This window comes from Bombina bombina, chromosome 11 (assembly GCF_027579735.1).
Source record: "Bombina bombina isolate aBomBom1 chromosome 11, aBomBom1.pri, whole genome shotgun sequence".
Taxonomy (NCBI): Eukaryota; Metazoa; Chordata; class Amphibia; order Anura; family Bombinatoridae; genus Bombina; species Bombina bombina.
In genome coordinates, this window is record NC_069509.1 from 27,259,704 (window position 1) to 27,281,093 (window position 21,390).

Sequence of the window (21,390 nt, forward strand, 5' to 3'; positions counted from 1 at the left end):
ACTGAGTGTAGTAAGATGGCGGATATGCAGTCTGAGTGTGCCAGGTGTAACAAGATGGCGGCACGCGTTCTGACTGCAGTAGTTTTTTTGACGTGTGACGTTTTTACTTACTGCTGTAATATATCCAGTGCGTTGGGTGTACAAAGATGGCCGCCTCCTGGTGATGCACATGCAGCTGTTTGCTGTGGGTGGGTGTCTTATGTTTATTGTGTCAGTGATATATAAATATGTGCATAGATGCGAATGCTAATAGTAAATCCTAACAGGTTGTGTGCATAAATATGATGTAATACATTATAATGGGGTATTATTTAAAGTCTTATAGATGTATTATGGACGCATAGAAAGTATCAATTTACTCTCTTATAGTAACACATTATTTTATGTCTGGAGGCTCACAAACTTGTCTTTACCAGATGACTCACTTTACACTCACTGCTGTTGTGCAATATTTTACATGTTGAAACCGTTTTATTTTAAATGGTTAATAAAATCTGTATAATTGAGGGAGAACATGCAATTTTAAACAACTTTCCAGTTCACTTTTATTTTCAAATTTGCTGTGTTTTACTGTTATCCTTTGTCGAACAACATTGTAACACTGCAATAAACAATGTTGCAAACACTTCTGCTGGGTGGGTGGCTATAGAGAAGTGTTTGCTACTGAGCTCCCCTAGGATATCTCTTTAACAAAGGATACCAAGAGAACTATGCAGAATTGATGATATAAGTAAATTGGAAAGTTGTTTAAAATTTAATACTTTATCCAGTCATTTTAAGTTTCATTTTGACTTTACTGTTCCTTTTTAATCCATATTATAAAAGACCAGGATTTCTTCCTTTCATATTCTATGACTTGCTTGTTTGTAGCAGACAACTTTTAGCATAGAGAGAGGTAAAGTATCATTATCACTAGTAACACAGCACACATTTTATAACTGTTTTTTTAGAAAATCACAGTAAAATTAGTATTAAAAAACATACTTTGCTGTGCTTGTGGTAAAGAGTGCTGCTCTTATACTCCAATACAAACTGTGCAGTGCTAAAGGAAACATTATTTTGTTTTTTGTTGAAGCTCAGGTTGGTAAACTTTTGGCGGGAAAAAAATTGCTATTTAAAACATTCTTGTCAGCTATTTGTTTGCTATATGATGCTCTTTGTTGGTTTATGTTAAGTACTTGGTTAGGTAGTTGAACAGGTTTGTTGCATTATTTTTAATTTTTTATTTATCACATAACAACAAAAGGTCTCACATGATACAACATGCTCAAATTAAACCAAGGGTCACACAGGACCCCTGTGACAAAAATAAAGGATTACATGTACCTTAAAGGGACACTGAACCCACATTTTTTTTATTTTGTGATTCAGATAGTGCATGAAATTTTAAGCAACTTTCTAATTTACTCCTATTATCAAATTTTCTTCATTCTCTTGGTATCTTTATTTAAAATGTAAGTTTAGATGCCGGCCCATTTTTGGTGAACAACCTGGGTTGTTCTTGCTGATTGGTGGATAAATTCATCCACCAATAAAAAAAATGCTATCCAGAGTGCTGAACCAAAAAAAAAGCTTAGATGCATTCTTTTTCAAATAAAGATAGCAAGAGAACAAAGAAAAATTGATAATAGGAATAAATTAGAATGTTGCTTAAAATTGCATGCTCTATCTGAATCAAGAAAGAAAAATTTTGGGTTCAGTGTCCCTTTAAGATTACAATTCACTTGTTATTACATTTTACTATTTACCTAACCCCCCCCCAAGAAAATGAAAAGGAGTAGCCGAGCCAACTCCTCTCTATCCCTCCCCCACTCAGTCAGCCCACCAGTCTCTCCATGTCGTTAGAACCCATCTTTTCTCTGTTAAACTTAAAGTATCCGTTATTACCTGGCTATCTATATCTGGAAATAATTTAATCCATTTAGAAACTATATATTCTACTTGGTCTGTAGAAGACCATTGATTAAGGGGTAGATAAAAAGAAGAAGAGGGAGATTCTTCTGAATATTACTTAAAAATAAGAGTAAATCATCTGCATACATCAATAGCACCAATTTATGTCCTCAATACGAATCCCCTCCAGCTGTTGGCGAAGCAAAATCGCCAGAGGTTCCAATGACACGTTAATAATAGGGAGAGATGACAGCCTTGTCGGGTACCCCTTTGTAAAACTAAACACTGTGAAATTTCCCCATTAAATAAAGTGGAAGTCGGGCCACAATATATTAACCGAATAAAATTGTTAAAATATCCCGTCAGACCAAACTGCTCTAAAGAGAAAAATAAATGTTTCCATGAAATACGATCGAACGCCTTCTCCGTGTCAACCGTTAATAGAGCTAGATCTACAGTCTCTCTATGTCTTGAAGATCTAAATTTGTTCCAAAAAAAAATCTATCAAAGTCATTACCTTCCGCATATTCTTGGCTGGGTTCCTCCCAGGCATAAGACCTGATTGGCTTTCATGAATTATTAGGCCTAAATGAGGCTTTAATCTGTTTGCTATGATAGAAGTTAGTAACTTATAATCAGCGTTTAATACAGAAATGGGCCTATATGAAGAAGGCAGTTCCGGATCTTTATTTTTGGGGGGGAATTAAAGATGTATTGGCAGTGGTGAAATATGGAGAACCGTTATTATTTTTAATAAAATAAAAATTAAATAGTTTCACCAGGGATGGAGCGATTTGCAATTGCAAGATCCTATAGAATTAAATCGGTAAACATTCTGGACCAGCAGCCTTTTTGGTCTTGGCTGTCTTAAAGGGACACTGTACCCAAAAATTTTCTTTTGTGATTCAGATTGAGCATGACATTTTAAGCAACTTTCTAATTTACTCCTATTATCAAATTTTCTTCATTCTCTTGGTATCTTTATTTGAAATGCAAGAATGTAAGTTTAGATGCCGGCCCATTTTTGGTGAACAACCTGGGTTGTCCTTGCTGATTGGTGGATAAATTCAACCACCAATAAAAAAGTGCTGTCCAGAGTACTGAAACCAAAAAAAAGCTTAGATGCCTTCTTTTTCAAATAATGATAGCAAGAGAACGAAGAAAAATTGATAATAGGAGTAAATTAGAAAGTTGCTTAAAATTGCATGCTCTTTCTGAATTACAAAAGAAAAAATGTGGGTACAGTGTCCCTTTAATTGCTGCAAAAATATCATCTTCAGAAATGGGCATATTTATCTCTGACAAGATTTCTGTAGGGATTTTGGGGACCTTGATTTTGCCCCAGAACAGTTTTTCTTCATCTACTTCATGCTCCTCACGTCTATATAGTTCTCTAAAATAATTATAAAAAACCTTACTGATATCTGCATTATTAGTGAATCTATCAGTGTCACTTCTAATGACTGCTATACTATTTCTATTGATTGCTTTCGTCATCCTAGCCAAAAATTTGGCCGATCTACCGACAAAGCTCCCATAGAGAGCCTTTTGTCTTTGCACCTCTTGGGTAGTTTTTTGACATATAAATAAATCCCAGGCAGTCTTAGCATTTATATACTTAAGCCAATTAAGGTTGGAACGGTCCCCCAAATATGCTCTGTAAACGTTTTTTGACTTGGCTAGACATCTGGTTCTCTTGAGATGGGACATATGAGCTTTAATCTTCCATCAGCTTTAGCGGTTTCCCAAAGCACTTCAGGTCTATCTTTATATGAAATATTATAGCTGACAAATTCTCTCCATTGTCCATTCAACCAATTTTGAAAGTTGATATTATTCACTAGGTGTTTAGGAAAATAAATGGTGTGATTGGCGGGTGAGTGTATCAGTGATGCATTAAGTGTTAATGTGATAATAGCATGGTCCGAAATTATGTCTCCAATGTCCGCTCTCCATTCTAAACCAATCAAAGACTCTGCAATTAAAAATAGGTCGATCCTGGACAAAGATTGATGACCCTTCGACATGCAAGAATACGATCTCAGATCTGGGTTCTGAGATCGCCAGATATCTATTAGCCCCAGCTGTGAGCAAATCTTCTGCAAGATCTGTACTTTCCTATCCCTTGTGAACATAGGTGTTTTATTGGCTCTGTTGAGTAAAGGTTCTGCAATTGGATTAAAATCCCCTGCCACTATGAGATTTTGACATATATATTTGTGCAATAGTAATGTCATTTTATTCCAAAAATCTTTATCAACTTTGTTGGGACCATATATATTACAAAGCACAAATCGCGTTTTGTTATAGAGTATCTCTATAATTTGGAAACGACCTTCCGAATCTTTAACAGAGGATATTATTTTGTACTCTAAGGTTTTGTTAAAAAGAATTGCCACGCCTCTCTTACTAGAATTATAGGGAGCAGCAATTACTTTACCCACCCAGTTAGTCTGAAGTTTAGGAATTTCAGAAGCTTTTAAATGAGTCTCCTGTAAGAAGGCTATATCTGGTTTTGATTTAGCAAGGTGTTTAATTATAGATTTCCTTTTTATTGGGGAGTTTATGCCCCCTACATTCCAGGAAACTATTTTAAGCGTTGATGTCATTAACCTTAGTTAAAAATGCGTATGAGATTGGATCCAAGGGGAGAGCGGAGAGGAAGGGGAGGGAAGAGAGAGTGGACCACATCTCGTCTAGGAGGGAAAGAGAAAAAAAAAACATACCCCACCAATACTATATAATTTGAGTACATTTTGAAAGAAAATAACTTGCATAGATCCCAAAATACACATATATATATATATATATATATATATATATATATATATATATATATATATATATATATATATATATATATATATATATATATATATATATATATATATATATATATATATATATCACACAGAGAAAACCCAGCACTCGCTTACAAGCTCTCAGCTAAGATTTAAAAGCAAAACTGGAAAGGTTAGTCACCGCATCTGGCCAAATGGGACAAGCTCAGGTACCACGTCAAGGTCCTCTCCAATACCTGAGACCCTAAAACAGCCACACAATGCAAGCTTTCAAATCCAAACAAACTGAAAACAAAAAAAGGGTGAACAGGAATATGTAATCACCCTAGACATATACAAAACACGGAAGGGAACTGCACTCTCATACCGGACCGGGTACACATCCTATGACCCTGCAACATGCTCAGCCCTGGGTGCCACTGGCACTCACAGGAAGCTGTGCTGTCCCCAGAGCCACAAGCAGTTAACCCCAGACAGGTCTGGGTGCAAGAACCATAGGGAAAATTACAAAACAAATTAATACAACACACAGAGAAAACCCAGCACTCACTTACAAGCTCTCAGCTAAGATTTAAAAGCAAAACTGGAAAGGTTAGTCACCGCATCTGGCCAAATGGGACAAGCTCAGGTACCACGTCAAGGTCCTCTCCAATACCTGAGACCCTAAAACAGCCACACAATGCAAGCTTTCAAATCCAAACAAACTGAAAACAAAAAAAGGGTGCACAGGAATATGTAATCACCCTAGACATATACAAAACACGGAAGGGAACTGCACTCTCATACCGGACCGGGTACACATCCTATGACCCTGCAACATGCTCAGCCCTGGGTGCCACTGGCACTCACAGGAAGCTGTGCTGTCCCCAGAGCCACAAGCAGTGACTAACCTTTCCAGTTTTGCTTTTAAATCTTAGCTGAGAGCTTGTAAGTGAGTGCTGGGTTTTCTCTGTGTGTTGTATTAATTTGTTTTGTAATTTTCCCTATGGTTCTTGCACCCAGACCTGTCTGGGGTTAACTGCTTGTGGCTCTGGGGACAGCACAGCTTCCTGTGAGTGCCAGTGGCACCCAGGGCTGAGCATGTTGCAGGGTCATAGGATGTGTACCCGGTCCGGTATGAGAGTGCAGTTCCCTTCCGTGTTTTGTATATGTCTAGGGTGATTACATATTCCTGTGCACCCTTTTTTTGTTTTCAGTTTGTTTGGATTTGAAAGCTTGCATTGTGTGGCTGTTTTAGGGTCTCAGGTATTGGAGAGGACCTTGACGTGGTACCTGAGCTTGTCCCATTTGGCCAGATGCGGTGACTAACCTTTCCAGTTTTGCTTTTAAATCTTAGCTGAGAGCTTGTAAGTGAGTGCTGGGTTTTCTCTGTGTGTTGTATTAATTTGTTTTGTAATTTTCCCTATGGTTCTTGCACCCAGACCTGTCTGGGGTTAACTGCTTGTGGCTCTGGGGACAGCACAGCTTCCTGTGAGTGCCAGTGGCACCCAGGGCTGAGCATGTTGCAGGGTCATAGGATGTGTACCCGGTCCGGTATGAGAGTGCAGTTCCCTTCCGTGTTTTTATATATATATATATATATATATATATATATATATACACACACATAAAACATCTTAAGCCACAATTCAGCAAATACAATTGTGATCCTATACACAATTGAAGAGGAAAAAAAAATGTGTCCCGCAAATACTATATAGTTCTGAGTACATTTGAAAGAAAATAACTTGCATAGATCTCAAAATGCATATATACAAAAAACATCTTGACCCTACAATGCAGCAAATACAATTGTGATCCCATACACAATTGAAGAGGGGGAGAGAAAAAAAAAAGATATGCCCCACAAATATTATATAATTCTAAGTACATTTTGAAAGAAAATAACTTGCATAAATCTCAAAATACATATATACAAACAACATCTTGTTCCACAATTCAGCAAATACAATTGCGATCCCATACACAATTGAAGAGGGGGGGAAAAAAAACCCAAAAAACCCCCGCACCTGCCTTTGGAAAAAGCCAATCCTGTGTACAGGATCTAAAAACTAAAGAATACATTAAAACAAACTCCATTCTTAACTCTAAGCTTACAATACCCATCAGACGCTCCTAATATATGGGTCAGAATCATGCTAATCCCATCTTTTTGCACAAAGCAATAGCTTCATAAGTATCATTTAATGTGTATGAGGTTCCTGCCTTAGCTACTAAATGCTTAGCCGGGTAAACTAGCCTGACGCTACACTCTGCTCCCAAAAATTTAGCGAAAAAGGGCGACATTTCTCTTTTGTTTAGTAAGGGTCTCAGAAGAAAAATCTTGAAAAATCAAAATGTTATGGGTATCAATATGAAGGGCATTAAGTTTCCTGTAGTGTTTCAAATATAATAGTTTATCTTGATAATTAACAAATTTAAAAATAATGGCTCTTGGTTTAGAGTCACTGTTATTCTCTCTAAGTTGCCCAATTCTATGGGCCCTTTCTTTCAGAAAATGAGTAGGGGGAGGTGGAATTAAGAGTGACTGAGGTAGCGTGACAGAGGCTAAGTTCAGGAGATCTTGAAACTCTACCGATTCAGGAAGGCCAATAACCCTCAAATTATTCCGCCTTGACCGATCTTCGAGGTCTTCAATCCTAGATTGCAATACCGAAATGGCTTTACCTTGTGTAGTTGTAACTGGCATATATCAATTTAATTTGTCTTCTAAGTCAGACACCCTTGTTTGTCTCCACCTCCTCCATTCTAGTCATGGATTGTCTAATTTCGCTTGACAGGGTGGTTATCTCTGACTTCATTTCTTGTTTGACTATGTCTAAATGAGGTGCAATCATTTTAGCGACTTCAGCAGCGAATTCTGACATGCCATTAAAACGGATATTGGCTGCCCCTCTCTCTTGTGAAATATCAAGGGCTGCATCTGAATTTTTATTATTACCTTTCTTATCCTTATGTTTAGGAGGCATAATGGGTGAGGAAAGTTTCTGATGGGAAATAAACCTATCCATTCACTTTTATAGAGACTTATAAATTATAGTGTCTAAACTAATATATATACTGTATGTGAAAAAAAAAACCAATACCAGCCAAATCCGCCGGAGCTGTGGTTTTCGCTGTATGGCGACTAGTGAATTATGTGTGTACAACAAAACAAAAAATGTGAAGAAAAAACAAACAAAAAAAAACCTTACTATATGTACTAAATACAGGTTTGTTGTATTTAAAGTAACTGAGTTTTTAAAGCAAGATAAAACATTAATCCCCCCTAAAATTAATTGATGAGAATGAAACAATATTGCAATATACATTCATTGCTTTTTTTGCTGTATTCCTTGATCCCTAGAGAGACTGAAGTTTAGATTCTGCAACCCAAGTATGTTGTGAATTTTGACCTGGCTACATTATACACAGTGATTGGTTAGATGTTGGCACACACCTAAATTAATTGGTGACAGCCAAGGTAGATAAAAATACTTACTAGGGTTTTACTAGTATAATGTGCAGAGATTTGAAAGGTCAAGGAATATTGGGTATTAGTGGTAATAAAGCTAACCCATGATTAAACAGATTAAAGGGATTTATTTATTAAGACCCTAATGCTCCTTTGTCTGACCTTTTTTATGGAATACTGAATAAAAGATTATAGCTACTTATTGTGCGGCATAATGCTGCATCTTTATCTGACAGCCAAGGGGGTTAAGACTTTGTTATATTATAATATTTTATTATATATATATATATATATATATATATATATATATATATATATATATATATATATATATATATATATATATATATATATATATATATATATATATATATATATATATATATATATATATAGTACAACTTCTGCTAACAATGGAAGTGTACTAGCCATCAATACTTGTTTAAGAGAATCAGTGATAATTAATAGCAGATTATTGTTGGTGAGTTTTTCTATAAATATCTATTTTTGTATACTGGTGTGAGAAGATACCACTTTGTTCGTCATTGTGATGCTTTATGTGCTGTATAAAATGCATAGCTTTGAATTTTCTGTATTAATGCAAAAGGGTTTTCTTGATACACTACAGAGTCTTGCGTTAGCCTTAAAAAGCAGCGTTGAGAGGTCCTAACGCTGCTTTTTAACGCCCGCTGGTATTACGAGTCTGGCAGGTACAGGTGTACCGCTCACTTTTCTTCCGCAACTCGAGCTTACCGCAAATCCCCTTACGTAATTTGCGTATACTATCTTTTTAATGGGACTTGCCTAACGCCAATATTACGAGTCTTGGAAGAAGTGAGCGGTAGACCCTCTCCTGTCAAGCCTGGTACCGCATTTAAAAGTCAGTAGTTAAGAGTTTTATGGGCTAACACCGTAACACAAAACTCTTAACTAAAGTGCTAAAAAATACACTAAAACCCATAAACTACCTATTAACCCCTAAACCGAGTCCCCCCCCCACATCGCAAACACTTAAATAAAGTTTTTAACCCCTAATCTGCCGACTGGACATCGCCGCCACTGTAATAAATATATTAAACCCTAAACCGCTACACTCCCGCCTCGCAAACGCTAGTTAAATTTTATTAACCCCTAATCTGCCATCCCTAACATCTCGACACCTATCTACATTTATTAACCCCTAATCTGCCGTGCCAAAGTCGCCGCTACTATATTAAATTTATTAACCCCTAAACCTAAGTCTTAAAGGGACACTGAACCCAATTTTTTTCTTTCGTGATTCAGATAGAGCATTAAATTTTAAGCAACTTTATAATTTACTCCTATTATCAAATTTTCTTTATTCTCTTGGTATCTTTATTTGAAATGCAAGAATTTAAGTTTAGATGCCGGCCCATTTTTGGTGAACAACCTGGGTTGTCCTTGCTGATTGGTGGATAAATTCATCCACCAATAAAGAGCTGTCCAGAGTTCTGAACCAAGGAAAAAAAGCTTAGATGCCTTCTTTTCAATTAAAGATAGCAAGAGAATGAAGAAAAATTGATAATAGGAGTAAACTAGAAAGTTGCTTAAAATTGCATGCTCTATCTGAATCACGAAAGAAAAAAATTGGGTTCAGTGTCCCTTTAACCCTAAGTCTAACCCCCCCCCCCCCTAACTTAAATATAATTTAAATAAAACAAAATAAAATTACTACAATTAAATAAATTAATCCTATTTAAAACTAAATACTTACCTATAAAATAAACCCTAAGATAGCTACAATATAACTAATAGTTACATTTGTAGCTATTTTAGGATTTATATTTATTTTACAGGCAACTTTGTATTTACTATTTAATAACTACCTAGTTAAAATAATTACAAATTTACCTGTAAAATAAATCCTAACCTAAGTTACAATTAAACCTAACACTACACTATCATTAAATTAATTTACTAAATTACCTACAATTTAAATACAATTAAATAAACCAAAGTACAAAAAACCCCCACTAAATTACAGAAAATAAAAAATAACTACAATTTTTTTAAACTAATTACACCTAATCTAATTCCCCTAATAAAATAAGTACAAATTTACCTGTAAAATAAATCCTAACCTAAATTACGATTACACTTAACACTACACTATCATTAAATTAATTACATAAACTAACTACAATTAACTACAATTAAATTAAATAAACTAAAGTACGAAAATCAACAAACACTAAATTACAGAAAATAAAAAAATTACAATTTTTTTAAACTAATTACACCTCATCTAATTCCCCTAATAAAATAAAAAAGCAAAAGTACAAATACCCCCCAACATTAAAACCCACACACCCAACCCTACTCTAAAACCCACCCAATCCCCCCCTTAATAAAACCTAACACTAACCCCTTGAAGATCACCCTACCTTGAGAAGTCTTTACCCAGCCGGGCACAAGTGGTCCTCCAGAGGGGCAGAAGTCTTCATCCGATCCGGGCAGAAGAGGTCCTCCAAGCGGCAGAAGTCTTCATCCAGATGGCATCTTCTATCTTCATCCATCCGGAGCGGGTCCATCTTCAATCCAGCCGATGCGGAGCATCCTCTTCAAATGAAGTCCAAGAGAAGAATGAAGGTTCCTTTAACCCTTTGAGTGCTAATGAAGGCTCTCAGCCGTCACAGAGTTTCCCACTCTGGTGCTAATGACTGCTCAGAGCCGTCACTAGCACTCTCCCACCTAAATAAAAAAGTATAGAAGCAGGGGGCATGCTGCTTAGAAGCCTAACCTTTCCAACAGTGTAAGTCTTGGGGGTCTGAAAAAAGAAAAAAAAGTAAAAAAAAAATGTTGTGTAAAAAATAAATACTTAAAAAATCTTAGCACCCAGGTGGGAAAGTACTCAAAGGGTTAAATGTCATCCAAGATGGCATCCCTTGAATTCCAATTGGCTGATAGGATCAGCCAATTGGAATTAAGGTAGGAAAAATCCTATTGGCTGATCCAATCAGCCAATAGGATTGAGGTCGCATTCTATTGGCTGATTGGAACAGCCAATAGAATGCAGGCTCAATCCTATTGGAATTCAAGGGACGCCAACTTGGATGACGTCATTTAAAGGAACCTTCATTCTTCGCTTGTACTTCATTTGAAGAGGATGCTCTGCATCGGCTGTATTGAAGATGGACCGGCTCCGGATGGATGAAGATAGATGTCGTCTGGATGAAGACTTCTGCCGCTTGGAGGACCTCTTCTGTCCGGATCGGATGAAGACTTCTGCCCCTCTGGAGGTCCATTTGTGCCCGGCTGGGTGAAGACGGCTCAAGGTAGGGTGATCTTCAAGGGGGTAGTGTTAGGTTTTTTTAAGGGGGGATTGGGTGGGTTTTAAAGTAGGGTTGGGTTTGTGGGTGGTGGGTTTTTATGTTGGGGGAGGGGTATTGTATTGTTTTTTACAGGTAAAAGAGCTGATTACTTTGGGGCAATGCCCCGCAAAACGCCTTTTTAAGGGCTATTTGTAATTTAGTATAGGGTAGGGAATTTTATTATTTTGGGGGGCTTTTTTATTTTATTAGGGGGGTTAGATTAGGTGTAATTAGTTTAAAAAAAATTGTAAATGTTTTATTTTCTGTAATTTAGTTTTTTTTTTCGTACTTTAGTTTATTTAATTGTAGTTAGTTTAAGTAATTAATATAATGATAGTGTAGTGTTAGGTGTAATTGTAATTTAGGTTAGGATTTATTTTACAGGTAAATTTGTACTTATTTTAACTAGGTAGCTATTAAATAGTTAATAACTATTTAGTAACTAATCTACCTAGTTAAAATAAATACAAACTTTCCTGTAAATAAAAATAAAACCTAAGATAGCTACAATGTAACTATTAGTTATATTGTAGCTAGCTTAGGGTTTATTTTATAGGTAAGTATTTAGTTTTAAATAGGAATAATTTATTTAATTGTAGTTTTATTTTATTTAGATTTATTTAAATTAGGGGGGGTTAGGGTTAGACTTAGGTTTAGAGGTTAATAACTTTATTATAGTGGTGGCGACGTTTGCGGCGGCAGATTAGGGGTTAATAAGTGTAGTTAGGTTGCGGCGAAGTTGGGGGGGCAGATTAGGGGTTAATAAATATAATGTAGGGTTCGGCGATGTTAGGGGCAGCAGATTAGGGGTTCATAGAAATAATGTAGGTGGTGGCGGTGACCGGAGCAGCAGAGTAGGGGTTAATAATAATGTAGGTGGCGACGATGTCGGGGACGGCAGATTAGGGGTTAATAAATGTAAGATTAGGGGTGTTTAGACTCGGGGTTCATGTTAGGGTGTTAGGTGTAGACATAAAATTCCTTTCCCCATAGGAAACAATGGGGCTGCGTTAGGAGCTGAACGCTGCTTTTTTGCAGGTGTTAGGTTTTTTGTCAGCCGGCTCAGCCCCATTGTTTCCTATGGGGAAATCGTGCACAAGCACGTTTAGCCAGCTCACCGCTACCGTAAGCAACGCTGGTATTGAGGTGAGATGTGGAGCTAAATTTTGCTCTACGCTCACCTTTTTGCGGATAACGCCGGGTTTAAAAAAACCTGTAATACCAGCGTTGTCTTAAGGGAGGGTTAAAAAAAAAAAAAAAAGTCTTGTTAGCAACGCACCCCTGTTACCGCAAAACTCGTAATCTAGGCGATTGTTTGTCAAATATTTTTATAAAGTGTATATTTTTTTTTTATATAATAACAAAAAAACTTTAAATACAAAATGAAATGCATGACCATACACTGTGACCTTCTTTCTTTTTCCTATAAATAATCAATAAATGCTGGCATATTCCTTATACATGAGTATAGCAATTATAAGAACTTAGTGTAGAATACAAACTGATTCGTCTCTAATGCTATATTCTGACAGTAAAGAGACAGCAGGTTATTTTACTAAATATATATGATCATTAATTATAGAATAACACAGGTCATGATTACTGAACTCAGATGTTTACTTTTTTTCAGAGGGTTATAGCCAGCTCAGTGAAATTATTTGTCAGCAAAGGCTTTCAGAGAAGCTATGTAAGGGTTGGGGTACAGCATCAAGGGAGGGGGCTCATTATAGAGTCACAAGTTTTAAAAATTGATTTTTGAGAGAGTTAAATGCTTATTGATAAAATCATCCACTAACCACATTCATGTGATGTAGGTCACCATTTTTCTTTCCATATTGTTTTTTTGTTGACAGTTTCTTATTTATTCTTGTTTAGTTCCATAAATCTTCCAGTAAATAATATTTCTAATTGTTCCTCTCAGTCTCCCAGGCCCTCGTTTTGCTTCTGTTAGATGTTGCTAGATTTGCCCCTGAGGTTCCTCTGCCGTCCAATATCTCTCAGTTGGTTGACCCAGAGCCGTAAGATCATGGACCTCTGTAGTGTAATCTCCCGTTTAAATGCTTTGACACCCCCAGCACTAGCGGAGAGCTGGGATAACGTTGGTCTTCTAGTGGAGCCCAGTCCCCCTCACCAGGTACGGAAGCTTCTGCTAACGAATGACTTGACTGAGGATGTGCTAGAAGAGGCCCTACAGCTGGGGGCCAACATGGTCCTCTCTTATCACCCACCCATCTTCAAAGCCCTGAAACGTCTCACCTGGACAGGATGGAAGGAGAGGCTAATGGTCAAAGCTTTGGAGAATCGGCTCGCTATATACTCCCCACACACGGCCTGTGATGCACTGCCCAACGGGGTCAATGACTGGCTGGGGAGGGCACTTGGTGAGTCCATACTTTGCAACATAGATAGTAACCTTTATTGGACTAATATCCATATTAAACAGATGACATATACGCACTGCCAGGAACCACCAGGGGGAATTACCATAGTTGATAGAGAGGTGAGTGTCACTAGGCTGGGGTGAAATTCTGCTTGATGCCACTCTCTAGTCAGGCGATGAGGAGAAAGAGCACTCAGTGGGTTCATGTGTGTAAGGACATTCATTTATAATTCTCCCAAATAAAACATTTTCTCTCTGTCTGTAGGTACTTGTGTTTCCATCCCGCTCTGCCCTTCCTCATCTCTCTCACACCCGGGTGGTTTTGGGCATCTCTTGGAGTTTAGCTGTGACCCCTCTCATACTGTCATGTCCAGACTGAAATCCCTACAGGATGTCTCTGTGCGGTTTTACCCAGTCAGGTATCTGTGTTGTATGCTGCACATACACATGCACACACTCACACATATGCACTCACAGATTCACTCACGCACAGACACACATGCACATACGTATTCACCCACCCACACTTCAGCTGTGTATCAGTAAGCTTCGGTCACTAATGTTAGGGTAGATTCACTAGATTTATCTGCCTCAGGCTCTCTTGTCTGAGTTTTATAGTGTGCATCCATTCACTAAAGCTCCCTCATCTCTCAGCTATTTAATGAGTGGTTCCATTGAATATCATAGAGATTGGAGAGGCTGTTAATAGATCTTAAATACTGTGTCTCTTCCACGCAGACAGGATGGAAAGGATGGGTCCCGCATAAGCTTAAGCTGCTCCCAGAAAGCTTTGCTGCAGGTGCTTCCCATACTGGCAGAGGATGAGCAGGTGTATCGAAACGTGGAGCTCCTCGCCTTACAGAAGGTATGAGGGAGAATGATGTACAAGGTATTATAACCCCTTTCTGGCGGCACAGGAGTTAATGCTTAGTTCTTTCTCTACAGCCTCCTATGTCGGATACAGGGATGGGGCGTCTCTGCACACTGCCCGAACCCATATCTATAGCAACAGCTCTAGAGCGTGCCAAGGAGCACCTGGGCCTGCCGCACCTGCGCCTGGCATTAGGACGGGGCAAAACCTTAGGTCTGCACTAATATCTGAGTCTCTGTTAATATAAGATGCAAAACGTTGCTTACTCTGTATCCAAATTTTTTCTTTTTATTTAAATAAAATACATCTGTCTTCCTTGCACCAATATGTGTCACATTGCTCCTTATCTTTTTGTATAATGTTGCAGATAACAAATCCTACAGTCTTTATGTATAAGATGCCCATATTACCATACAGTTTCTCTCCACTCTCTTCCCAGAATCCCTTGTGAGTTTTATGGCTGTCTGCGCAGGGTCAGGGAGCAGCATTCTAAGTGGGGTTTCTGCTGATCTCTATCTCACAGGTAACAATCTTCCTCGTCTCTCCAAGTCGGTTATCCCCCTCAAACCTTTACATGAAAAGTGACGGTCTCCGCCGTCTGTAGTAATACTGCTGCCCCAGGCACAATATCTCCTGTATCATTAGTAATACCGGCACATCTAGTCCCCTGCATCTGTAGTGTTACCGGCACATCTAGTCCCCTGCATCTGTAATGTTACCGGCACATCTAGTCCCCTGCATCTGTAGTGTTACCGGCACATCTAGTTCCCTTGTATCTGTAGTGTTACCGGCACATCTAGTCTCCCTGCATCTGTAGTGTTACCGGCACATCTAGTCCCCTTGTATCTGTAGTGTTACCGGCACATCTAGTCCCCTTGTATCTGTAGTGTTACCGGCACATCTAGTCCCCTTGTATCTGTAGTGTTACCGGCACATCTAGTCCCCTTGTATCTGTAGTGTTACCGGCACATCTAGTCCCCTGCATCTGTAGTGTTACCGGCACATCTAGTCCCCTTGTATCTGTAGTGTTACCGGCACATCTAGTTCCCTGCATCTGTAGTGTTACCGGCACATCTTGTCCCCTGCATCTGTAGTGTTACCGGCACATCTAGTCCCCTTGTATCTGTAGTGTTACCGGCACATCTAGTGCCCTTGCATCTGTAGTGTTACCGGCACATCTAGTGCCCTTGCATCTGTAGTGTTACCGGCACATCTAGTGCCCTTGCATCTGTAGTGTTACCTGCACATCTAGTGCCCTTGCATCTGTAGTGTTACCGGCACATCTAGTGCCCTTGCATCTGTAGTGTTACCGGCACATCTAGTGCCCTTGCATCTGTAGTGTTACCGGCACATCTAGTGCCCTTGCATCTGTAGTGTTACCGGCACATCTAGTGCCCTTGCATCTGTAGTGTTACCGGCACATCTAGTGCCCTTGCATCTGTAGTGTTACCGGCACATCTAGTGCCCTTGCATCTGTAGTGTTACCGGCACATCTAGTCCCCTTGCATCTGTAGTGTTACCGGCACATCTAGTCCCGCTGTCCCAGTCACGCTATCACCTCCGCCAGTAGTAATACTTTCACATCTAGTCCTGCTGCCCTATCAGAGGGTTTGTTACTGACCATCTCATTTCTTTTTTAGGTGAGATGTCTCACCACGATGTCCTTGACGCAGTATCTGAGGGGCGCAGTGTGATTCTTTGTGAGCACAGTAATTCTGAGCGTGGATATCTGCAGGAACTTCGGGGGCAGATTGAGGAAAAGCTGGATAGAAAGGTGCAAGTTCTGGTGTCACAGAAAGACCAAGACCCCCTGCAGGTGGTGTAGACAATAGATTGACGACCGTAGAAGAGGAATTCTCTTTATAACTTGTGTATGTAATCTACAAATATTTGTGTAGATATGAGAATGTTGTTTATCTGTCGCACTCTGTCTGAAATAAAGCTTTATCGTATCCTCTGTATTTGTCTCGTTAGTTCTTTCTTCAGTTTTCCTCACCTATATTCCGTCTACAGATATGTGACCTAACAAAATGTAAAATTGCACAGAACCCTTGAAGGGACCATAAACTTAAATATGAATCCCCCATAAAAGGTTTAATAAGCCACAATTAATTATTTAGTTTGCTGGCTTTTCCTGTAATTTAACTGTGTAAATTGCATTTTTTTTTTACACTGCCCCAGAGAAGCTGTTGTGCTTTCTGTGGTATCAAGCCCTATACCTCCTAAATACTGCACAGTGCTTGTTTGATATATGAAACAGATAATTTGTTGTTCCTAATTGGCAACAGCAAAAGTGAAAAGATAAGCATTTGAGGGTTTCAAGTGATTTACCCATGTACTGTAAAACAAGGAAATATTTTCTAACAAAATAATTTTAAATGTTTATATCTATAAGAAATTACTTTATTTCTCCATTTATATTAAATATGGAAATAATTCATAATGGCCTGAATGCAAAGACAATGCTATTATTGAGTGTCAGACAGCGATGTTCAGGCTGTGAGTCTCTCACAGCACAAAGCAATGTCACCATAAATAAATGCAATAGTAGTACAGACATAACAAACACCGGACTGGGATTACTATATATTTGCTGGTGGTCACTGGTCGAGCTATTTTATAATTTCCCAATGACCTTATGAACAAAGCGCTGTCTTTTTAGGACTGCAGCCTTTGTGTGGGATATTTTTAACCTTGAGATTGAGATAATAAAAACACCAGATAATCTGCAGAAACAAAAGGCCTGAGACTTGTAAAAATATGTGCGTCCCTCACATACACATTCAGTAACATACATTGTCACACAGTAACATACATATATACACACACACACACACACATTGTTACACATAGAGTAACATACACACACATTGTTACACATACAGTAACACACTGTCACACAGTAACATACACACACACACACACACACACACACACACACACACTGTTACACATACAGTAACACACTGTCACACAGTAACATACACAGACACATTGTTACACATACAGTAACATACATTGTCACACAGTAACATACACACACACACACACACACACACACATTGTTACACATACAGTAAGATACATTGCCACACAGTAACATACACACACATTGTTACACATACAGTAACATACATTGTCACACAGTAACATACATACATTGTCACACAGTAACATACACACACTGTTACACATTCAGTAACATACATTGTCACACAGTAACATACAAACACATTGTTACACATACAGTAACATACATTGTCACACAGTAACATACACACACATATACATTGTTACACATACAGTAACATACACACACATTGTTACACACACATTGTTACACATACAGTAACATACACACACATTGTTACACATACAGTAACACACATTGTCACACAGTAACATACACACACACACACACACACATTGTTACACATACAGTAACATACATTGTCACACAGTAACATACACACATATACATTGTTACACATACAGTAACATACACACATTGTCACACAGTAACATACACACACACACATTGTTACACATACAGTAACATACACACACATTGTTACACATACATTAACACACACACATTGTTACACATACAGTAACATACACACACATTGTTACACATACAGTAACATACACACATTGTTACACATACAGTAACACACATTGTCACACAGTAACATACACACACACATTGTTACACATACAGTAACATAAACACACATTGTTACACATTCAGTAACATACACAAATATTGTTACACATTCAGTAACATACACAAATATTGTTACACATTCAGTAACATACACACATTGTTACACATTCAGTAACATACATTGTCACACAGTAACATACACACACACACATTGTTACACATACAGTAACATACACACATTGTCACACAGTAACATACACACACATTGTTACACATTCAGTAACATACACACACATTGTTACACATTCAGTAACATACACACACATTGTTACACATTCAGTAACATACACACACATTGTTACACATTCAGTAACATGCACACACATTGTTACACATTCAGTAACATGCACACACATTGTTACACATTCAGTAACATGCACACACATTGTTACACATTCAGTAACATACACACACATTGTTACACATTCAGTAACATACACACACATTGTTACACATTCAGTAACATACACACACATTGTTACACATACAGTAACATACACACACATTGTTACACATACAGTAACATACACACACATTGTTACACATACAGTAACATACACACACATTGTTACACATACAGTAACATACACACACATTGTTACACATTCAGTAACATACACACATTGTTACACATACAGTAACATACACACACATTGTTACACATTCAGTAACATACACACATTGTTACACATACAGTAACATACACACACATTGTTACACATTCAGCAACATACACACACATTGTTACACATTCAGTAACATACACACACATTGTTACACATACATTAACATACACACACATTGTTACACATTCAGTAACATACACACACATTGTTACACATTCAGTAACATACACACACATTGTTACACATTCAGTAACATACACACACATTGTTACACATTCAGTAACATACACACACATTGTTACACATTCAGTAACACACACACACATTGTTACACATTCAGTAACACACACACACATTGTTACACATACAGTAACACACACACACATTGTTACACATTCAGTAACATACACACACATTGTTACACATACAGTAACATACATTGTCACACAGTAACATACACACATACACACATTGTTACACATACAGTAACATACACTCATTGTCACACAGTAACATACACACACATTGTTACACATTCAGTAACATACACACACATTGTTACACATTCAGTAACATACACACACATTGTTACACACACAGTAACATACAGTGACACACACACATTGTCACACACAGTGCCATGCACACATTTGTCACACACAGTGCCATGCACACATTGTGTCACACACAGTTACATACATTGTCACACACAGTTACATACATTGTCACACAGTGCCATGCACACATTGTCACACAGTGCCTCGTACAAATTGTCACACAGTGTCATGCACACAGTGTCACACAGTAACATACATTGTCACACTGTGCCATGCACAATGCAGTTGAATCTAGCATTTGTGATGTGAGGAACATAACGCTTGTGTGAGACACTTTAAATAAAGTGCCATAAAATATGTTGAGATCTGTGCATATCCAAAAAAAGGGCTAATTTTGTAAAAATAGTTTGCATAAAAAAAAATTTTTTAAAAATTGTTGGCAAGTATTTTAAAATAATTTTCGAAAATAAGTAAAAATACTTAGTCATTTTCACACACATAGTAACCTACATTGTCACACATTGTCACACACAGTAACATACATTGTCACACAATGTCATGCACACATTGTCACACACACAGTAACATACATTGTCACACAATGACATACACACATTGTTACAGAGTGATATGCACACATTGTCACACAGGGACATGCACATATTTGCACACAGTGCCATGCACACATTGTCACACATATTGTCACACAGTGTCTCACACACACAGTAACATACATTGTCACACAGTGACATGCACACACCATCACACACACAGTAACATACATTGTCGCACACAGTGCCATGCACACATTGTCACACAGTGCCATGCACACTTCGTCACACACCTAGTCATGCACACATTGTCGCACAGTGCCATGCACACATTGTCACACACCTAGTCATGCACACATTGTCACACAGTGCCATGCACACATTGTCACACACCTAGTCATGCACACATTGTCGCACAGTGCCATGCACACATTGTCACACACCTAGTCATGCACACAGTTGCACAGTGCCATGCACACATTGTCACACACCTAGTCATGCACACATTGTCACACAGTGCCATGCACACATTTTCACACACACAGTAACATACATTGTCACACAATGACATACACACATTTGACACACACATTGTCACACAGTGCCATGCACACATTGTCACACAATGACATAGACACATTGTTACAGAGTGATATGCACACATTGTCACACAGGAACATGCACATATGACACACACATTGTCACACAGTGCCATGCACACATTGTCACACAATGACATAGACACATTGTTACAGAGTGATATGCACACATTGTCACACAGGGACATGCACATATTTGCACACAGTGACATGCACACATTGTCACACATATTGTCACACAGTGCCATGCACACAGTGTCTCACACACACAGTAACATACATTGTCACACAGTGACATGTACACACCATCACACACACAGTAACATACATTGTCACACACAGTGCCATGCACACATTGTCACACAGTGCCATGCACACTTCGTCACACACCTAGTCATGCACACATTGTCGCACAGTGCCATGCACACATTGTCACACACCTAGTCATGCACACATTGTCGCACAGTGCCATGCACACATTGTCACACACCTAGTCATGCACACATTGTCACACAGTGCCATGCACACATTGTCACACACCTAGTCATGCACACATTGTCGCACAGTGCCATGCACACATTGTCACACACCTAGTCATG

At 38.3% G+C, this 21,390-nt stretch overlaps 1 protein-coding gene across 1 annotated transcript; it reads left to right on the plus strand.

Moving 5' to 3' along the window:
- Positions 1-63: 63 nt before the first annotated feature.
- Positions 64-16,688, plus strand: NIF3L1 (NGG1 interacting factor 3 like 1). The gene is made up of 7 exons (XM_053695061.1): positions 64-188; positions 13,402-13,861; positions 14,126-14,279; positions 14,599-14,725; positions 14,806-14,944; positions 15,171-15,254; positions 16,372-16,688. The coding sequence occupies exons 2-7, from the start codon at positions 13,432-13,434 to the stop codon at positions 16,554-16,556; spliced, it is 1,119 nt and encodes a 372-aa protein (XP_053551036.1). The 5' UTR covers positions 64-188; positions 13,402-13,431; the 3' UTR covers positions 16,557-16,688.
- The last annotated feature ends 4,702 nt before the right edge of the window (positions 16,689-21,390 follow it).

Excerpts from the sequence above, each read along its gene's own strand:
- NIF3L1 (XM_053695061.1), top strand. The coding sequence starts at position 13,432 with ATGTTGCTAGATTTGCCCCTGAGGTTCCTCTGCCGTCCAATATCTCTC. Across the intron at positions 14,280-14,598 it reads GTGCGGTTTTACCCAGTCAG|ACAGGATGGAAAGGATGGGT; the intron begins GTATCTGTGTTG and ends TCTTCCACGCAG. Across the intron at positions 15,255-16,371 it reads TGCTGATCTCTATCTCACAG|GTGAGATGTCTCACCACGAT; the intron begins GTAACAATCTTC and ends TTTCTTTTTTAG.